Source organism: Ptychodera flava, chromosome 3 (genome assembly GCF_041260155.1).
Source record: "Ptychodera flava strain L36383 chromosome 3, AS_Pfla_20210202, whole genome shotgun sequence".
NCBI lineage: Eukaryota > Metazoa > Hemichordata > Enteropneusta > Ptychoderidae > Ptychodera > Ptychodera flava.
This window is the reverse complement of record NC_091930.1, coordinates 9,347,751-9,363,751: the sequence shown is the minus strand read 5'-3', so window position 1 is coordinate 9,363,751 and position 16,001 is coordinate 9,347,751. Positions and strand designations below refer to the sequence as shown.

Genomic DNA, 16,001 nt, shown 5'->3' with positions numbered 1-16,001 from the left:
TATCAGTACTGCTCACGGTCCAGTGTAGTTGCTCGCACGTGGCATCAGATGCTGCAAATTTTGAGTTAGCGCATGCGTGGCAGTTTATTGTCACTGGTCTATGGCCAATTAAGTTGCGCTTTGCAGTTTTTTTCATCAGTAATTTCTGAACACGTAACCTAAATTCGTCGAAAAATATCTTTTTTGCATTTTAATTAAGACAATGACGCCCTTATCAAACAGGCTTACCGAGCGCATCATTGTGGGGATTCATTTTAAAGCTCTTGGTCTAGGAAAAATTTTTACCACCTTAGTTTTTCCAAAATCGAAAATTGTATTTTTTCTCCACAGAGTTCACGCAGGACGGCAGCCATTTTGAATTTCAAATATCGGTAAATCTTGGGCAATTTGTTTCTTCAGTACCGAATTTTGCAAAATGACCCCCGATTTTATGTATATGGTTAAGCAATAATGCACCCACTCCCGGCTCATAATGGACGAAAGCAAACTTTGCACGACATAATGTACGAGGCGAAGCCGAGTACATTATGGAGTGCAAAGTTTGCTTGAGTCCATTATGGGCCGGGAGGGGGTGCATTATTGCTATTATTTTATAGTTTTGGCAATGCCAGTGAATTTGTAGTTGTAGAAAACGAATAAAAAAGGAAATTTAAACTGAGTTCGAAGCCAGTGAGCGTCGTCCGGCATGATCGGCCCTGACTCTGTACATATTACATGCACTCCACACTGCACTGCACTGAACACGCATGTTCAGCACAAAAATGACCAGCACTTTCACGGTTCATTTTGAATTGAAAAACGATGTATTTTCGAAGGAAATGAAAAGTAACTGCATCCCTACCGTCTATATCAAACTTGAAACATCACCTTTAAATATCATGCCATTCAAAAAGTCAACACGGTGAAATGCCAGAGATGAAGAAAACGGAATGTTCATGCATCGACATCAGTATGATCAGCGAGCTGCATGCCATGGTATCAGCTGATCAATACGATCATTATTATGTCGCTAGTAGTACATCATTCATTGCAAACGATATAAACAGAGTTCAACATTGTTATTCAAATGTTTATATTTCAATAATAATTGTGTCTATAAATTTAATTTTCGATGGCTTCTTGAGAAGAGCTATTGTATTTCGGCGAACGACAGAACTTGACGTAAACGGGTGCTTGAAAGGTACAGTTGACAAACATACTGGAGGGTTTCGGTACCGTCGCGATATCGAGAACAAGGCAAGGTAAAATCACAGACATGGAGAAAAAAACGATGAATGAAAGTTGTCTCCGATTACAGTCAGTGCATCAGAATTAGGTGGCCGAGATGTTAGATCAACGGAGAGTCCATGGTCGTCATGATTGTTGGTAGTAGCTGACCTTGGACCGAGACTTTGAATGGCTCCGTAGTACATGTATAGCTCAAAGCTGTATTAACCGCCATCTTGGAAATCGCAAAGGATTATGGGGCGACCGCAGTGCTGTTGGAGGGGCAAACCCCAAAACATGTCACTCAAGCCATAGAGTTCTAGCATACACATCGTATCAAATACTCCGCTATTTCCCATCATTTCGTTTGCAGAACTATTACTTAAAGTTCAATTTAAGTTCTTTTACTTGTTTTCTGTCGTGAAAAGTATTATTATTACCGTCCAGCCGTTTTAGAAGATTTTTGAAGACCCAAACGACATCGTGTGTTGCTCCTTTGCCAGGGATGCCAAGGAAAGGCGCCGACTTATTTTTTTTAGTTGAATAAAATGTTATTTTGTTTGTGTTAGTCAATTATCGAAATATCATGTTTCCAATTGAGTAAATCATAGACGGTCTCAATTCTTCCGTCTATCATTCGATATTTACTGACTCATTCTTTCTCTTTATTGTGTTCGCAAAGCCTTCTTGATTACATCTCTCAACACGGGGCAATTGAAAATTCAAAGCCAAATACTTGGCCAGGTTGTATATTTTACGAGTTTGCTCTCATCAGCGGTCGCGATGAAAAAAATTACACAGTGTCGCTGAAGTCGGTATCATTGCTCCATCATGTTTACTGTTGGTTGTACGACCAGTTTGACCTAGTCAGATATTTTCTAAACGATAAAATTTATATTGCCATTCAAAATTTTCCGCACGAAGTTGCATCTGCATTTAAATACGTCCATTCGGAAGCAAAAAACTTAAAATTTTACAGACTTTTGATAGAGTGATGACTTGCTCCAGGCTGTGAAATGTCTCCAGTTGAAGTTTTCCCGCTAAAAGATGAGATGTACCAGCATTCGCGTTTTAAAGGATAGATATTTAACACGACTGGAGTAATTAAAACAGAGTGATGGCATCGACCTGAAATCGACATCATTATCGAGCGTTAACCGTGAACCATTAAATAAATGTCGGCAAAATAAAACATCAAATAGGTAGACTTGTCACGAGAGAGAGGGGGTTACACAGTCGCTAAACAGATATCGAAAATGTACATGCTTTCCCGACATTTGATTAATTTTATAACGAGAGTAGAACAAAACCAACACTGTTGAAGTTACTCTTCATATGTTTGTTTCAGAAGTTTGCTAAAGTTAGAATTATACTTACCGAAAATGGTCGCCGTAGTCTTCTGTTAAAAAAATATGCTCTTAAACACCACGTTTCTTATGATCGGTGATGTCATATTTTATTATTTTCCTTCGTAAGTACAGACTAATGCACTAAACGCCTTTGGATTCTTACCTGCTTGTCCATACTACATTATATACAATTATATATTTCCACTTACTCGTAGTTTGAATGACAAATTTGTCGATCTCAAATATGTTACCGTTCATGCTATAAATCTGTCATCACATAAAAAAAACATGTTTCGCGTAAATTTCATGATTATGGTCCTTTCTATTAATTTGACGATTGAATTGTTTCAGCGGTGTTAATTTCCGATTAATTAAACGATTTCAAATCGTAAATATTTTTCCGGTGGAATTTAGAGCTGTTTAGTAGTTCTGTAGAAGAAATGATCGAAAATAGCGGAGTATCTGATACGATGTGTATGCTAGAACTCTTTGGCTTGAGTGACATGTTTCCGGGTTTGCCCCTCCAACAGCACTGTGGTCGCCCCATAACCCTTGCGATTTCCAAGATGGCGGTTAATACAGCTTTGAGCTATATCCGTAGACACTTCCGGTCAAGGTTGATGACAGCAAGCTGCCGTTGTTGGCCCGTTTACGGCTGGTTCGAGTAGCCTTTCACGCTTGCATCGTTTACATGGCCACTGACATACATAATATGCCGTGTGTCAAACCCAGTATCGTCTAGGAGTTTGCAAACGTATTGAGTTCTGTTTCACCTATACGGCAACGAAGCGAACCATGTTGTAAACAAACGTAGTAGTACAACCAGCGTATCGGACGGGGACTGCATGCTGAGCGCCAGCCAGACAGACGGCAAGTGCGTGCGTTGAGGACTCAAAAAATGTAATAAATCGTACAGTAAGACATTATTATCAATATTGTGCACCATTATCAAGATTTATAGTTTTGTGTATTACATGGTTTATCCGATACTTTCCCTCCTTTTAAATGCGCAGTCCTTTTTTCGTTTTCCAAAAAAACTTGCTCGCTGTGGGGCCGCAATGCTGAATAATGGAATACATTATCAGTAATAATGTATGGATATGACGTCACAAAATTCACTGGTATTGACAAAGCTATAATATAATTTGAATAAAAGAAAATTTTGAGCAACAGTTTTAAGTCTTTCACTTTCGAGGAGCATACTACATTTACCTCAATTCTACAAGATTCGTAATTAGTTTTGATATCAGCCAGTGCACAATGCGCATGCTCTATGGTTCACATTCCATGTGTGGAGGTTTCGCCGGACATTAACATCGACCATGGAGGTAGAAAGAGAGACCTCCATGCATCGACGTGGTACGTCTCTAAGATATTTTCTTTTTTAAGATACATAATGAATTATGTGTTTTAGTCTTGAACAACTAGGAAATGGGCTCAAGTACTTCTCAAACACCAACCTTAACCTTTCTACCAGAAAATAGCAGCAAACCAAATAACCTTTCGCTATACATTAAAGGGAGACGGTCGTCGGAACTGCGCCGGTGCGAGTTTCTTGTTACAAACAATGTATATCGTGATGCACCTCATCATCATAGCTGCAACATTTAAATTATACGATGTAGATTATGGCAGACATGTACAATTTTTAACTTTCATCAATCACCATCGTACCTTGGATACAGTGTTTACATTGGTCATATGGGTCCTATACGACCTTTGAGTGCAGTTCCGACGACTGTACTCTTTTAACGTTGGACCAACCTCTGCCAATAATTACATGTACTTGGAGTAAAGACTTTCATGGACCAAAATTGTCCTACAGCTGTGATGATAATAAATAATGCCATGTACCGAATCAGAATTTTTCTGGGACCTAAAAAGTCGAAAGCTCCCAAAGTCAAACATTGAGATAACCACGGTTCCTCCACAAAATTTTATAACTGAAATGGGCATTTTTGACTAAAATGAAAGTGTTGTGCAAATTTCCTCACCACTCTGCACAAAAAACAAAACAGTCAGCCCAAAGAACTTGTAAAGTCAATAGGAAAGTATAAGGCTAGCCTTTACTGTAAGATGTAGTGTTTTAGCCACAAAAAGAAGAGAATTGCCTTAACAATTTTCATACGAAAAATTTCATTATAAATTTCACAAGTCACGATTGAATCACCCTTAGAAGTCTATGAATTAGCTTTGAAACTATTACACAAGCAGTTTTAAAACAAATATGTTTTGATAAAATGTAATAAAATTGGTCCCAAATATTTACATATTATATTACATATTGCACATTGTAACTACTATTACTTTCTCAGCTGTGCATCTTTCAGATTTGATTTAATAATTTTTGAGTTACTAGCTCCACAAATTTTGTTGGCAGATGGATGGACAGTCAGACAGACAGACTGATACACACACTGATAGCGTGACAACATAAAGGCATACTGGAGGGGGGGGGCCGAGCAAAAACTCTATGTTCCATAAATCAGCAGAGGAATACCAGCGTAAAACTAGGCACTGACAGCGCCTACGGAAACGATTTCAGATACACCTAGTTACACTCTCCCCCAACTACACACAGCAGTGCAACATCATCAGATGCAACCCTCCATTTAACATAAACGTTCACAGAAATGCTAAGAAACACTTCCTGCAATTGACGGAGAAGAATTTCCTTGACAACACGAGGCTGAACAAAATATTCAACAATGAAACGTGCATCATCTACTGGTATGATATCAAATTTTCCATTAAAATGCAACATTCTGGGCGAATTATGCTTCACTTGACCTTACGTGTATGGTGACGTGTGAGCTTGGCAGGGTAGCAATTTTATGCACCTGTACAACCAATTTTCAGGGACTTATATGACAATTAAACAGAAAGCAATGGACAGATCTAAAATGACCGCGAAGGTAGGAGAGCTACAACAGGCCTATTAAGCCATGCTTTTGCACAGATGTCTTGCTGTGTGCCCTCGCTGGTGACATTTCAAACACAGAGTTAATCCCTCAGACTATTTAGAGCGCCCACATATAGATGTAACATCTGTCACCTATGTAACAGATTAAGAAATTACTAATTACTGATTCACAGAGACAGACACAATTAAAGTTCCATGACCTGATTATTAAATTTGTATAATCCACAAACGTGGGTTTATTTGCATAACTGAAATTAACATTGATTTCATTAAAGCAACACACAGGAACCACAGTAACATGTGCAAAATGAAAGTATATTTCTATAATCCACAGTCCCTTTATGATAATTGAAAATGAATGTTGAAATATGGCCAAATGCTTTAAATATCATGTTATCAGTAGGTCAAACCTGGAATTAAAATGGATGATGGTACAAACAAACCCACGTGCGCAATCACGCATAGAATGCATATTTCCATACGCGTTTCTCCATGTGTGTTTGTTTGTACTTTCATAACGTGATCTCTTGGGCGTACTGAGTCTGTAAAACACATTGCGTCTTTTTTATTCCGGAGTAGAACCATTTAATGTATCTTATTAATGTAAACTCTTTCCATGAAATCCACACACAAACTCACAATGTAGTTAAACGTGTCTTACTGGTCACCCTTACAGACCGGTCACCTCGTTATAGATGGCATTTTACATGTTAAGGCCCTCCACAGAACAGTAACCTCTCTTACGTGGTCTGTGGCCACATGGCATTGTTCCAATTCGGACCAACACCTGTGTATAATGGTCAGCATATCCGACTTTGAATGATCTCTGCCAAAAAATGCTATGAACGGAAAGCAAGAAATAGGTCTATTCAAACTGACTTTACCGAAGCAAAATGATTCTTTCAGAAATTAAATGCATGTATCATGATTTCAAGAGATTTATTATATCGAACTTTATTACTGCTGTTATCTGTTCCTAATGAATGATCTCGTCTACCGTCTGGATCAGTAACCCCAGGTCATCTTCCATAGACATCCGGTGTCCGGATTCCTTTCGGAGAATGACGTCTACATTCTTACTCTCCAGTCGCCTGGCAATATCCATGGATATCTCAGCACACCACCCACACTGGCAATATCCATGAATATCTCAGCACACCACCCACACTGAAATTAATGCCACATCAAATATCCATACAGTGATCACTTTATCTTGGTCCCTTGAGAGACCACTATAACGATACACAGGTTGGCCGTAATTTAATCTTCGCAGAAAATCAAGCAGTTTAAAATGGGCATTATGAAGTTGAATGCCACAGACTTGTATACTTTCGCAGCAGTTTTACAAAGCATACTATTGACATTATGAATTGGTAGCACCATCTAATTGCACACAGCTGTCATATCTCCTGTGTCAAAGCTTGGCGTTTCTGTTAAAATTCTCGTCTACCGTCTTGATCAGTAACCCTAGGTCATCTTCCGTAGACATCCGGTGTCCGGATTCCTTTCGGAGAATGACGTCTACATTCTTACTCTCCAGTCGCCTGGCAATATCCATGGATATCTCATAGGGAACTGTGTCATCTTTCATTCCATGGAGAAGTCTGACGGGACATTGGATGGGAAGGGTTTTGCCACCAAGGAGTTCACTATTTGCTCTGTCAATGAAGTCATCTGATGGTATAGTAGTTGTTATAGTTTCAGTTTGGCCATCAGCTCCCTATCAGAGAAGAAAAGAATTAATTTGCCTTAATTTAAAGTAGAGTATGCCTCAGGTATACATATTCTGACTCTCAAATTTTTTCAAAACTTTTCTAGACTACCAATTGCGAGGGGCTCATTTCATAGCTCCTAGAGTGAGAAAAAATTCAATTTTATCATTTTTTTTCCAAATCGTAAATTTTATGTTTCCCCGTAGAGTTAACGCAGGGATGGCAGCCACTTTTGAATTTCAAATATCGGCAATCTTTGGTAGTTTCTTTCTCTAGTACGAAACTTTGCAAAGTGACCCCTGATTTTTGTTTCTGATTTGGTAAGAGAATGGTTGAAAGGTTCATTGAAGAGTGCTTGAGCAAAAGTGAACATCGTTCACTTTTGAAGCACATAGTCATAGTACCTTTAAAGGCTGTTCAAAAATATACAAACAAACGAGTGAGGACACAAATTTTTGAGGTTCATTTGCATTATTTCAAACCCTATCACCATTTGGTTTGGTCCAACCCTATTGTCTACCTGGGTAGAGCTGGACCTCTACAAAGGAAAGTTTGGGGAGTGATTGAAAGAAATTAGGGGCCGTCGATAATAAAAGCTGACAAACGACAAACGTAATTCTTTCGTTTAGGGGGGAGAGGGTAAAAGCTCATTTCGTTTTGTGTGCGTCAAAATCGCATAAGGATTTTCTATTATTTTCGAAGTGCGACGTCGCAGCGAGAACGCAATGTTACCTTCGCGTTCATCGAGAACTGAATGACCACAAAATACGGAGACAGAAAAGACAATGAAAAGACATGAATGTGAAATAGACACTTGTATGCTTTTTTAACGTGAAACATGTATGTGAAACATTTTCCTACATGCGAAATACATTAAAATGTGCTGTCTTAAAAAGTGAAACGCGTTAAAGTGGACGTTTATTAATTGATGTGCCCTTCCGGTATATTTTCATGGGCGTGCGGATTGGAGATTGTGCGTGTGGGTTTGTCAGAAACGGCATCATAATACGAAATTGATTTCGCTTAAGAACTTTCGTTTTGAGGGGGGAGGGAGGGGGTTTCAAGTAAAACGAAGGAATTACGTTTCTTGTGTGTCAGCTTTTATTATCGACGGCCCCTTAGATTTTGCACTCCGTTTTCAAACAGGTCACATGCCAGAGCGCAGGTCAGCTCACACAAATCTGAAATCACCTGAATCCCAAACCTACAGCGACATCATTTAGAATGCAGTAAGATCCTGACAATGAATGCTGGTATTTCAGTGACCAAAGAACTATGAAAAATTTGAATATTATTTTAAACAATGAGACTTTTGATATTTTAATTGTAACTATGGGCAATTTCGCAGATTTTTATTTAATAATGTTTATTCTTTTTAGTTCTGTTTTTTACCAATGATTATTCTTTTTAGCTGTGTTGTTACTGTCTTTGTTTCTTTTTAGTGCTTTTTGTTAGTTCTTTATGTCTTTTGCTGGAACTGTAATTGGGCGAAAGCCCGTTGTTCCCAGCCAGTAAATAAATAAATAAATAAATAAACAAATGTGATTTAAGTTGTTATTATGTCATGACAACGCTTTCTCCAGAACCCAAATTTGCAGGATTTCGCCCCCTCTTCTAATCTAATCCCCCTAAAATAATCACTTATGTGGGGGGGTTATGTCACCCCAACTATCAGATAGATTACACAGAGTATTGGTTCAACACCATGAGTAGTGCTCACAATACAGTATCACAGACTCTGCCTCCAGATTACAAAACTCCGTCTGAACTTACATAAAGAAAGTGTATATTATCAGTGTTAACTTCAAATATATTGGACACATATATAATGGTATAGATAAACATTTCCTACACAGACAAGAATAAAACAGAAGACTGTTTTCATTTCAATATTTTGACCCACACTTTAACCTTAATCTGCATAATTTATTACATCCCCCCCTTAATCAGAACTAAATCCTCCATTTTTCAAGGAGAGGGGACATTCCCCTCTTGTAAGAGAAACTGGACAAAACACCATCTTACGCAGCTAGAATATGACTAGCATGCTTGCCCATAAATCAGTCACACGACTAAATACTGGCTGTGCACTAATTGACTGACTTAGGCACTAATTAATATTCATAGAGACAGAAAAATCAAACCTATGTAATTTTGAACCAGATCTTCTCAAACATTTCTCACATTTAAAGAAGCATGATTCCATGGAAAACCCACTGACCTCTTTGGTGTCCACATAGGTGAGATCACCTACAAATCGTCCCGCAGTCGCCACACCCACCAAGCATTCAACTTTGTCGGGTCGTTCCATTGCCAGGGCCAGCATGATAGCGCCACCCATGCTTGAACCAACAAGAACCTGTGAAAATTCAGAGCAGAACAAAAAAAATGTTGTGTCATTTTTGACATTTCATAATTGAACAAATTCATCGTATCTTAGAACCCAAATAGCCTGTACAACTTTGGCTGGACTTGCATTAAAGGTACATGTATACTGTCACCTGTTCTAATTTTGCCACAGTTACCATGGAAAGAGAAAATCTATCCAATCACAGATTTTAAGTGGGTGGCCGCTTTTTAAAAACAGCACCCTCACATGGGCATTTTGAATACCAATGAACGCTCCTTTGACCATATATGGACATATTTAGATTACAGGTGACTTTATACCTTTAAGGTAGTATGCGCCTTGAAAGTGAAAGACTGAAACTTTTGCTCAAACTTTCCTTAATGAAACTTTTCAGCCATTCTCTTACTAAATCAAAAATAAAAATCAGGGGTCACCATGCAAATTTTGGTACTAGAGAAACAAATAACCCAAGATTTACTGATATTTAAAATTCACAATGGCCGCCATCCCTGTGTTAACTCTATGGAGAAAAAATAAAATTTTCAATTTTCGAAAAACTAAGCTGATGAAAAGTTTTCTTACACCAAGAGCTTTAAAATGAACCCCCATAAGTGGTAGATCAGAAAAGAATTGTAAGAGTTTAAGAGTCCAAATATCTGTCCCCAAGGGGCCATCTACCTTAAGGTAGGATACTGCGCAGGGACATGTATTAAGACCATCAAACTTTTATAATGCTTCATTTGCCTGCCACTGGTGGCTGCTAAGTTTAGTTTGAAGTTCATGAGATGACTAAAATATTCTACTCCTTTATTTTTGTGAAAATAGAAAATTTAATTTTTCCCCTTACAATTAACATAGAGATTGCCACAATTTTGAATTTCAAATATTGTTAATTCAATGTAACTTTTCCATAGTATCAAAACCTGTATGATAGCCCCCGACTTTCCTGGATTTGAGAATGCTTTCAAATTTTGCTAAGCAAAATTTGAGGAAAAGTTTACATCTTTCGCTTTTGAGTTTCCGATTTGCAGTTTGCCTTTAAAAAAGTGCAGAGGTTGTAAATTAATTTAATACGGTACTTTGTTACACCTGAAGGCCACTTGGTTCAATCTTCCTCATGAAAATAATCACTCTTCTAGGGGACCCTCCAATGGCTCTGTGAGCAAGTGCACCACCTAGGATTATGCTGATTTGTTCATCTGCCCACTGTGGGCCTAGTATCCTTCAGTCTTGCTAAACAATGAGATGTGACAAAGAGTAGGTTACATGTATATTTACCTGTGGTCCTGTGGTCAGTTCATCTAGGACCGCCAAGGCGTCTGATTTCCACACAGCAAATGTTCTGTCTTTTGGAAGAAGTTCACCAAGTGATTCACCACATCCTTGATAATCAAATCTGAAAACAAATTATGCAAATTTAAGTTATTCCAATTCATGGTTTTTCAAGGTATAAGGTTATTGTGTGGATCAAATATCAAATTAAGCAAACAGTTTCTTGCTGTTTTTCATCAAGTTAATGTTTGTAACATTTGCAGCCTACACAAATCTTTCACACTTCATTTACATCAGTTCAAACAGTTTTCCAGAAACAAAGCCAAGGCAGATTATTAGATGGGTTTAATTGCATTATTTTTTGCACTGTTTATTGCACTAGTATCTATTGAGACTGAATTGCAACTATGTCGTTGGCTCTCCTTTTCAATGTTTACACTCCACGTCATGCACATAACCAAAGCTGTATGACAGTCGATATTTTGCCTTTTCTGAGGGAGTATTACAACTAGAAACAACAGCAAATTCACAGTTCACTGCGCTATGCGCTTGAGTCACCTTCATATATCAGTGTACCATATGAATGTCTTTTGCTTGGTGTTTTTGTGCGCGATTTCCATGCTGTCAGTAAATTTATCAGGGCAGACAGTGGCTCGAAATGATCAATGCACAATTGCACAGTTGATTGAAACCCTGTTCATGTCAATTTTCCTTGGATCTAGCACTACATACCTTATGTATGAGCGTCCACTGTCTCTGCAGTATTTCTCCAGGGCGAGAGCCTTTCCACCATTCATGTTGGACATGAAACCAGGCAGGAACATAACTCCGGGCAAGGAACCCTCTGTGGATCTGTATGCCAAGGAGTTTCCATTGCTGAGCTTATGAAACTTAGGCGGTGGTTGGTCTGTTACTTCTGAACTCATCCTTCTTGCTATATTCAAAGCTCCTACCGGTAAAGCAGAACAAGCAAAGATAAACATGCATATCTTATAGACTTGTACTTTACGGGGGCTTTTTTGAAGAAACAATTTTTAGTCCTCAGGGTCATTTTCATCTATCAATGCCTGGTTTGTGCTGACTTCAGTGTGATCGGCACGTCAAAATTACAAACAATAATTACAGTATGTCCCAAACAAGGAAAACAATGGTAAATGCTAAATGTACATGACAACAGCTAATGTAAGGTCTCTGACTTGAGAAACCCAGTCAATGTGCCCTATGCTACATGATAGCATCATCCGATAACTTGTGGCATATTTAGCAGACACAGAGTGATATAATTGTATTCCTTTATGCATGCATTTCAACATGCTTAGGAGCTTTAAATAAAATTCTTTGTTTGCTGTCCGCATGCTGGTAGGTTTACAGAGAAATTAAGAAAACAAACACAATGTTAACACTATTACAAATAAAAATATCATTTTTTCAAAAGAAACCAAAGAAAATTGAGCTTATGTTAATACACCTGTGTTTTTTGTCTGTTTGTTTTTTTCCCCTGGCTGGCTGGTAGGTTTTTCAAAAATCTAAGGATGGCAAACAAAGAATTTCCTTTGAATGGCCTTAACATGATAGTTGTACTAGCTCTGTGTGGCAGGGCTGTGCATAGCCCTGCGTACGATGTTGTGTGTTCCCGGCGTTATACAGCCTGTGGTGGGAGGTCGTTTAACGCCAGGAACACACACAGCATCGTATGCAGAGCTAGGCTGTGCTGTTACGCATTTAACAGACAAATATCTGTGATTTTATCCAAATATGTGTGAGTCAGTGTCTTAATTCAAAAACACAATGACCCCCCCCCCCCCAATAAAAAAATCACCGAAGTGTAAAAAATGCGACCCCCCCCCCCCTTCCCCCTGGCTGAAGAAACTGACCAGTCCCTAACAGTAACAAGTGAGGCACTCGCCTCCGCATCAGGAGTAATTTGTCTGATCCTGGGCGGCTTGGTGCAAAATTAAAATGGTATCGAAAACACAAAAATGGGTTCTGACCTCCGACAAAAGACTGTTTCTTACAAAGATTATTCAACACCGAATAATGTAGCCACAGACAACTTCTCATCGCTATCGAGTCACGTATTCCCATACCATGGGCGCTGCCATTTTATGATTGAATGTTTTAATCAAGGTCGAAGGTTACGAGATGGGCAGCGTAGCTTTTATCAAACATATCAAACGTATCTGGAAAAATCTGCGATGTATAAATATTTTATTCACTAACTACCCTGACTTTACCTCAAGATTTGAATCTATAATAAGCATTACAATTCCTATGTCAAAAGCACTTGATCATTCAAATGTCGTCACTTCCGGTGTAACACATTCTCACTTCCGGCTGTGGTGCTGAGTCAAACTCATTTACCTCTCCTATTATCGACGAGTAATTTGACAATTTAGTCATCGATATGAGTCGACGGAAGGTAAGTACTAGCTGTTAATGTTTGCAGAACATGTATTCGTCAAAATGAGGCAGTTTTGTTTCGAATCATTCAGAAATGTTGAGTTTACAAAATGAACACAGCGGCGTGACGCGCCAGCTCAGCTCAGCGTCACTACAGCTGCAGCGTCGGGGCAGGGCATCGCATCGATTTGTTTACGAAATGCTGGGGCATGCATAATGTGTGCGTTTATGGCGGGAAAATGACAGTGTTGCATATCGGCTATCAAACAACAGTCGTAAAGATAGCTCGCGATTGCGTTTGAAGCAGGCTACAGGCATTATGTTGGAATATAGCTGCAATAATTGTAGCCCTTGGTTGGTGGGGATTGGGCTTCTGTCGTGCGGCTCGCGCCTTGCCCCAACCAGGGCTACAATTTCTCCCAATACCTGCTCGTGTAAAAGCTGCAGTGCGGATCTACACTGCATGGTCCAGGCACACACGGGGCCGCATTATCAGAGAATCTCCCCTTACCGTGTGCAAATTTCACCATAATCCTGCTCCCAGATAATGTTAGAGCCCTTGTAACTCCTATCGATGGTCAACTTTACTCCTTGCGGCTGAAAAATGACAGTTTAATGACTCAGGCGCGAAGTCAATTCGAACCTGACCGCCGTCGTTGAACTCTGTACCCAGCCGACTTGTACCATTACATTTTAGGGGTGGCCGACAGGTGTGAGGGAGCTGAATGAGCATGCTTACGGGTAGCCCTACACTGCCTCCGGAGCCAAAGCCGGACACTCTTGCCATACTCGTAGGACTAGCTTATGGGAGTGAAAGGATGGGTAATTTTCATGACAATATGTAACTCTTAGTGAATAAAGAGAGATACTTTTGCCGAAGTTCAACTACGCATTTTAATTAGTTCAATAAATCCTCGCTGTATCTTCCCAACTTTCTCAAATATTAAAGTTACGTACTAGTTCAATAAATCCTACACGGGAACGGGTCATTTAAAGCAGTGAGAGCTTAGTGCCCATGCACATTGTTCAGAGCGTGCCTAAGTTAAACTCCATAACTAGTTCAACTTTCACAACTAAGTTCAACCATCCACCTTCATGGTACAACTACATGAACAAGATGCCGCTGTTGTTCAATGTGGAAAGAGTGGTTCCAAGCAAAATCTGTTCGACTAAAAAGGTCACAATGTGTGAAGTGGGGTGCCAAAACGGCATTCTTGTCCATGACGGCGTGACTTTGCACAATTTTTTTTAATCGGATATTTACCATCTAGTATCAAAGTTTGACATATCGACGATTTCGGGATTACTGTGAAATCGCCGATCGACACTGGACGAGAATGACTTGCCTTGTGCCTCAGCACGCTGCGTCTGTGAAATCGCCTATACTTACCGAATATTTATCGGCGATTTCCGGACTCTAGATGATACTACAATGACTAGCCTTGTGCCAAGGCACGCCGGGTCTGTGAAATTGCCGATATTTATTTATAGTTTAACTATACTTATACTTTGCCAAATACTTTGCTATTTGTATACTACACGTAGGTATTTTACTGTTTTTGTACGGTCGTAACATTTTTTATCTTAATAAACTCATTACACAAACGCGGATTACATTCCAGGTTAATTTTCTCACAGGACATTTATGTAGTCTCGCTTCGAACCATAGTGAACTTTACAGTGTGCATGATGAATTCAGTATGGAAATAGGGTCAACATAGGAACGACTTCCTCCAATCTGATTAAAATCAGATGTAGAGTACAGCGACGTCTTCTTATGCGTACGCGGTATTCTCTCGCTGTCACGTAGTGAGAGGCGACAGCGAGAGAGTACCGCGTACGCATAAGAAGACGTCGCCGTACTCTACCTTGATTTTAGGGACCGTCTCAGATTGTCGCAGAAGTTCAAGAAACGAAATTTCTTCGTTTAGATCAAAACCCCCTCCCCCCTCCCCCTAAACGAAACTTCAAAAGTGCGAAATGTTCATGTCTGCCTGAGAGTACAATGTTGCATTTTGCTATAGCTACTATAGACGTATTCCCCTTGCCACATTACAATTAAAGTAATCGATCAGATTTGAGTACTAACAGGGCATTTTACCGCATAAAAGTTTCATTTTATTTTACTTTCCCTTTTTGCATCTCTTGTGCTGTTCTTTGTCTTTGCGAACACGCAATTTGTACTTGGTAGGGCGGTAAATAAGCGAGAAACTTTGACAAGGGGGTCCAGGCATGTTCAATCATATTGAAACGACTATGACAGGGCTCCCCCTAAGTCACCAAAATGATTAGCCAACTGATTAGCCAAATCAAAAATCTTGTAGCCACTTTGAGCAACTTTTAGCCAGTTTATGATCTCAAGCGTGGCAACAGCTTTCTCAGCATTCAGGAGTTCCTAATTTTACAAATCAAGATGTTTTGTATGATGTTCCTGATAGTTTTTACATTTAAGAAATATTTGTTCAGTTTTTATTGAATAATCTGTGTCTTTATGAAATTTCCAGAATAGAAATACTTTTTCATTTCAGATGGTAAACTTTTACCACTTAAATAAAATAAGGGATCAAATGAATTCTAAAAAATCTGGTAGCAAAGTGAAGTATATATTACAACAGGTACAGAACATTTCTGCGGCATTCATTTAGTGTTCACAATGTGATAGCTTGTCATAAGCTACAAGCCTCTCATACGGCAAATTTATGCAGTCTTCCATAACCAAAATGTTTTAGCCACAAGAATAAAAAATTGGTGCAGAAGAAAGCATTTAGTAGCACACTGGCAGTGTAGAT

General features: G+C 39.1%; 2 protein-coding genes across 3 annotated transcripts in view; one reads left to right on the top strand and one right to left on the bottom strand.

The window, feature by feature from the left end:
• Positions 1–5,682: 5,682 nt before the first annotated feature.
• LOC139129500 (palmitoyl-protein thioesterase ABHD10, mitochondrial-like) lies at positions 5,683–13,881 on the bottom strand. 2 transcript variants are annotated; one of them, XM_070695137.1, is made up of 5 exons: positions 13,724–13,881; positions 11,545–11,761; positions 10,819–10,936; positions 9,412–9,549; positions 5,683–7,198 (listed from the first exon to the last, which is right to left on the bottom strand). In XM_070695137.1, exons 1-5 carry the CDS (start codon positions 13,740–13,742, stop codon positions 6,893–6,895), a joined length of 798 nt encoding a protein of 265 aa, XP_070551238.1. In that variant the 5' UTR covers positions 13,743–13,881; the 3' UTR covers positions 5,683–6,892. The 2 variants fall into 2 exon arrangements, with proteins under 2 accessions (XP_070551238.1, XP_070551237.1); XM_070695136.1 differs by lacking the exon at positions 13,724–13,881 and adding an exon at positions 12,804–12,942.
• The window catches only part of LOC139129503 (histone acetyltransferase KAT7-like), a 27,480-nt gene continuing 24,610 nt past the window's right edge, over positions 13,132–16,001 (top strand). The window contains 1 exon segment of the mRNA XM_070695138.1: positions 13,132–13,231. Coding sequence (XP_070551239.1) covers positions 13,217–13,231 — 15 coding nt within the window. The 5' untranslated portion in view covers positions 13,132–13,216.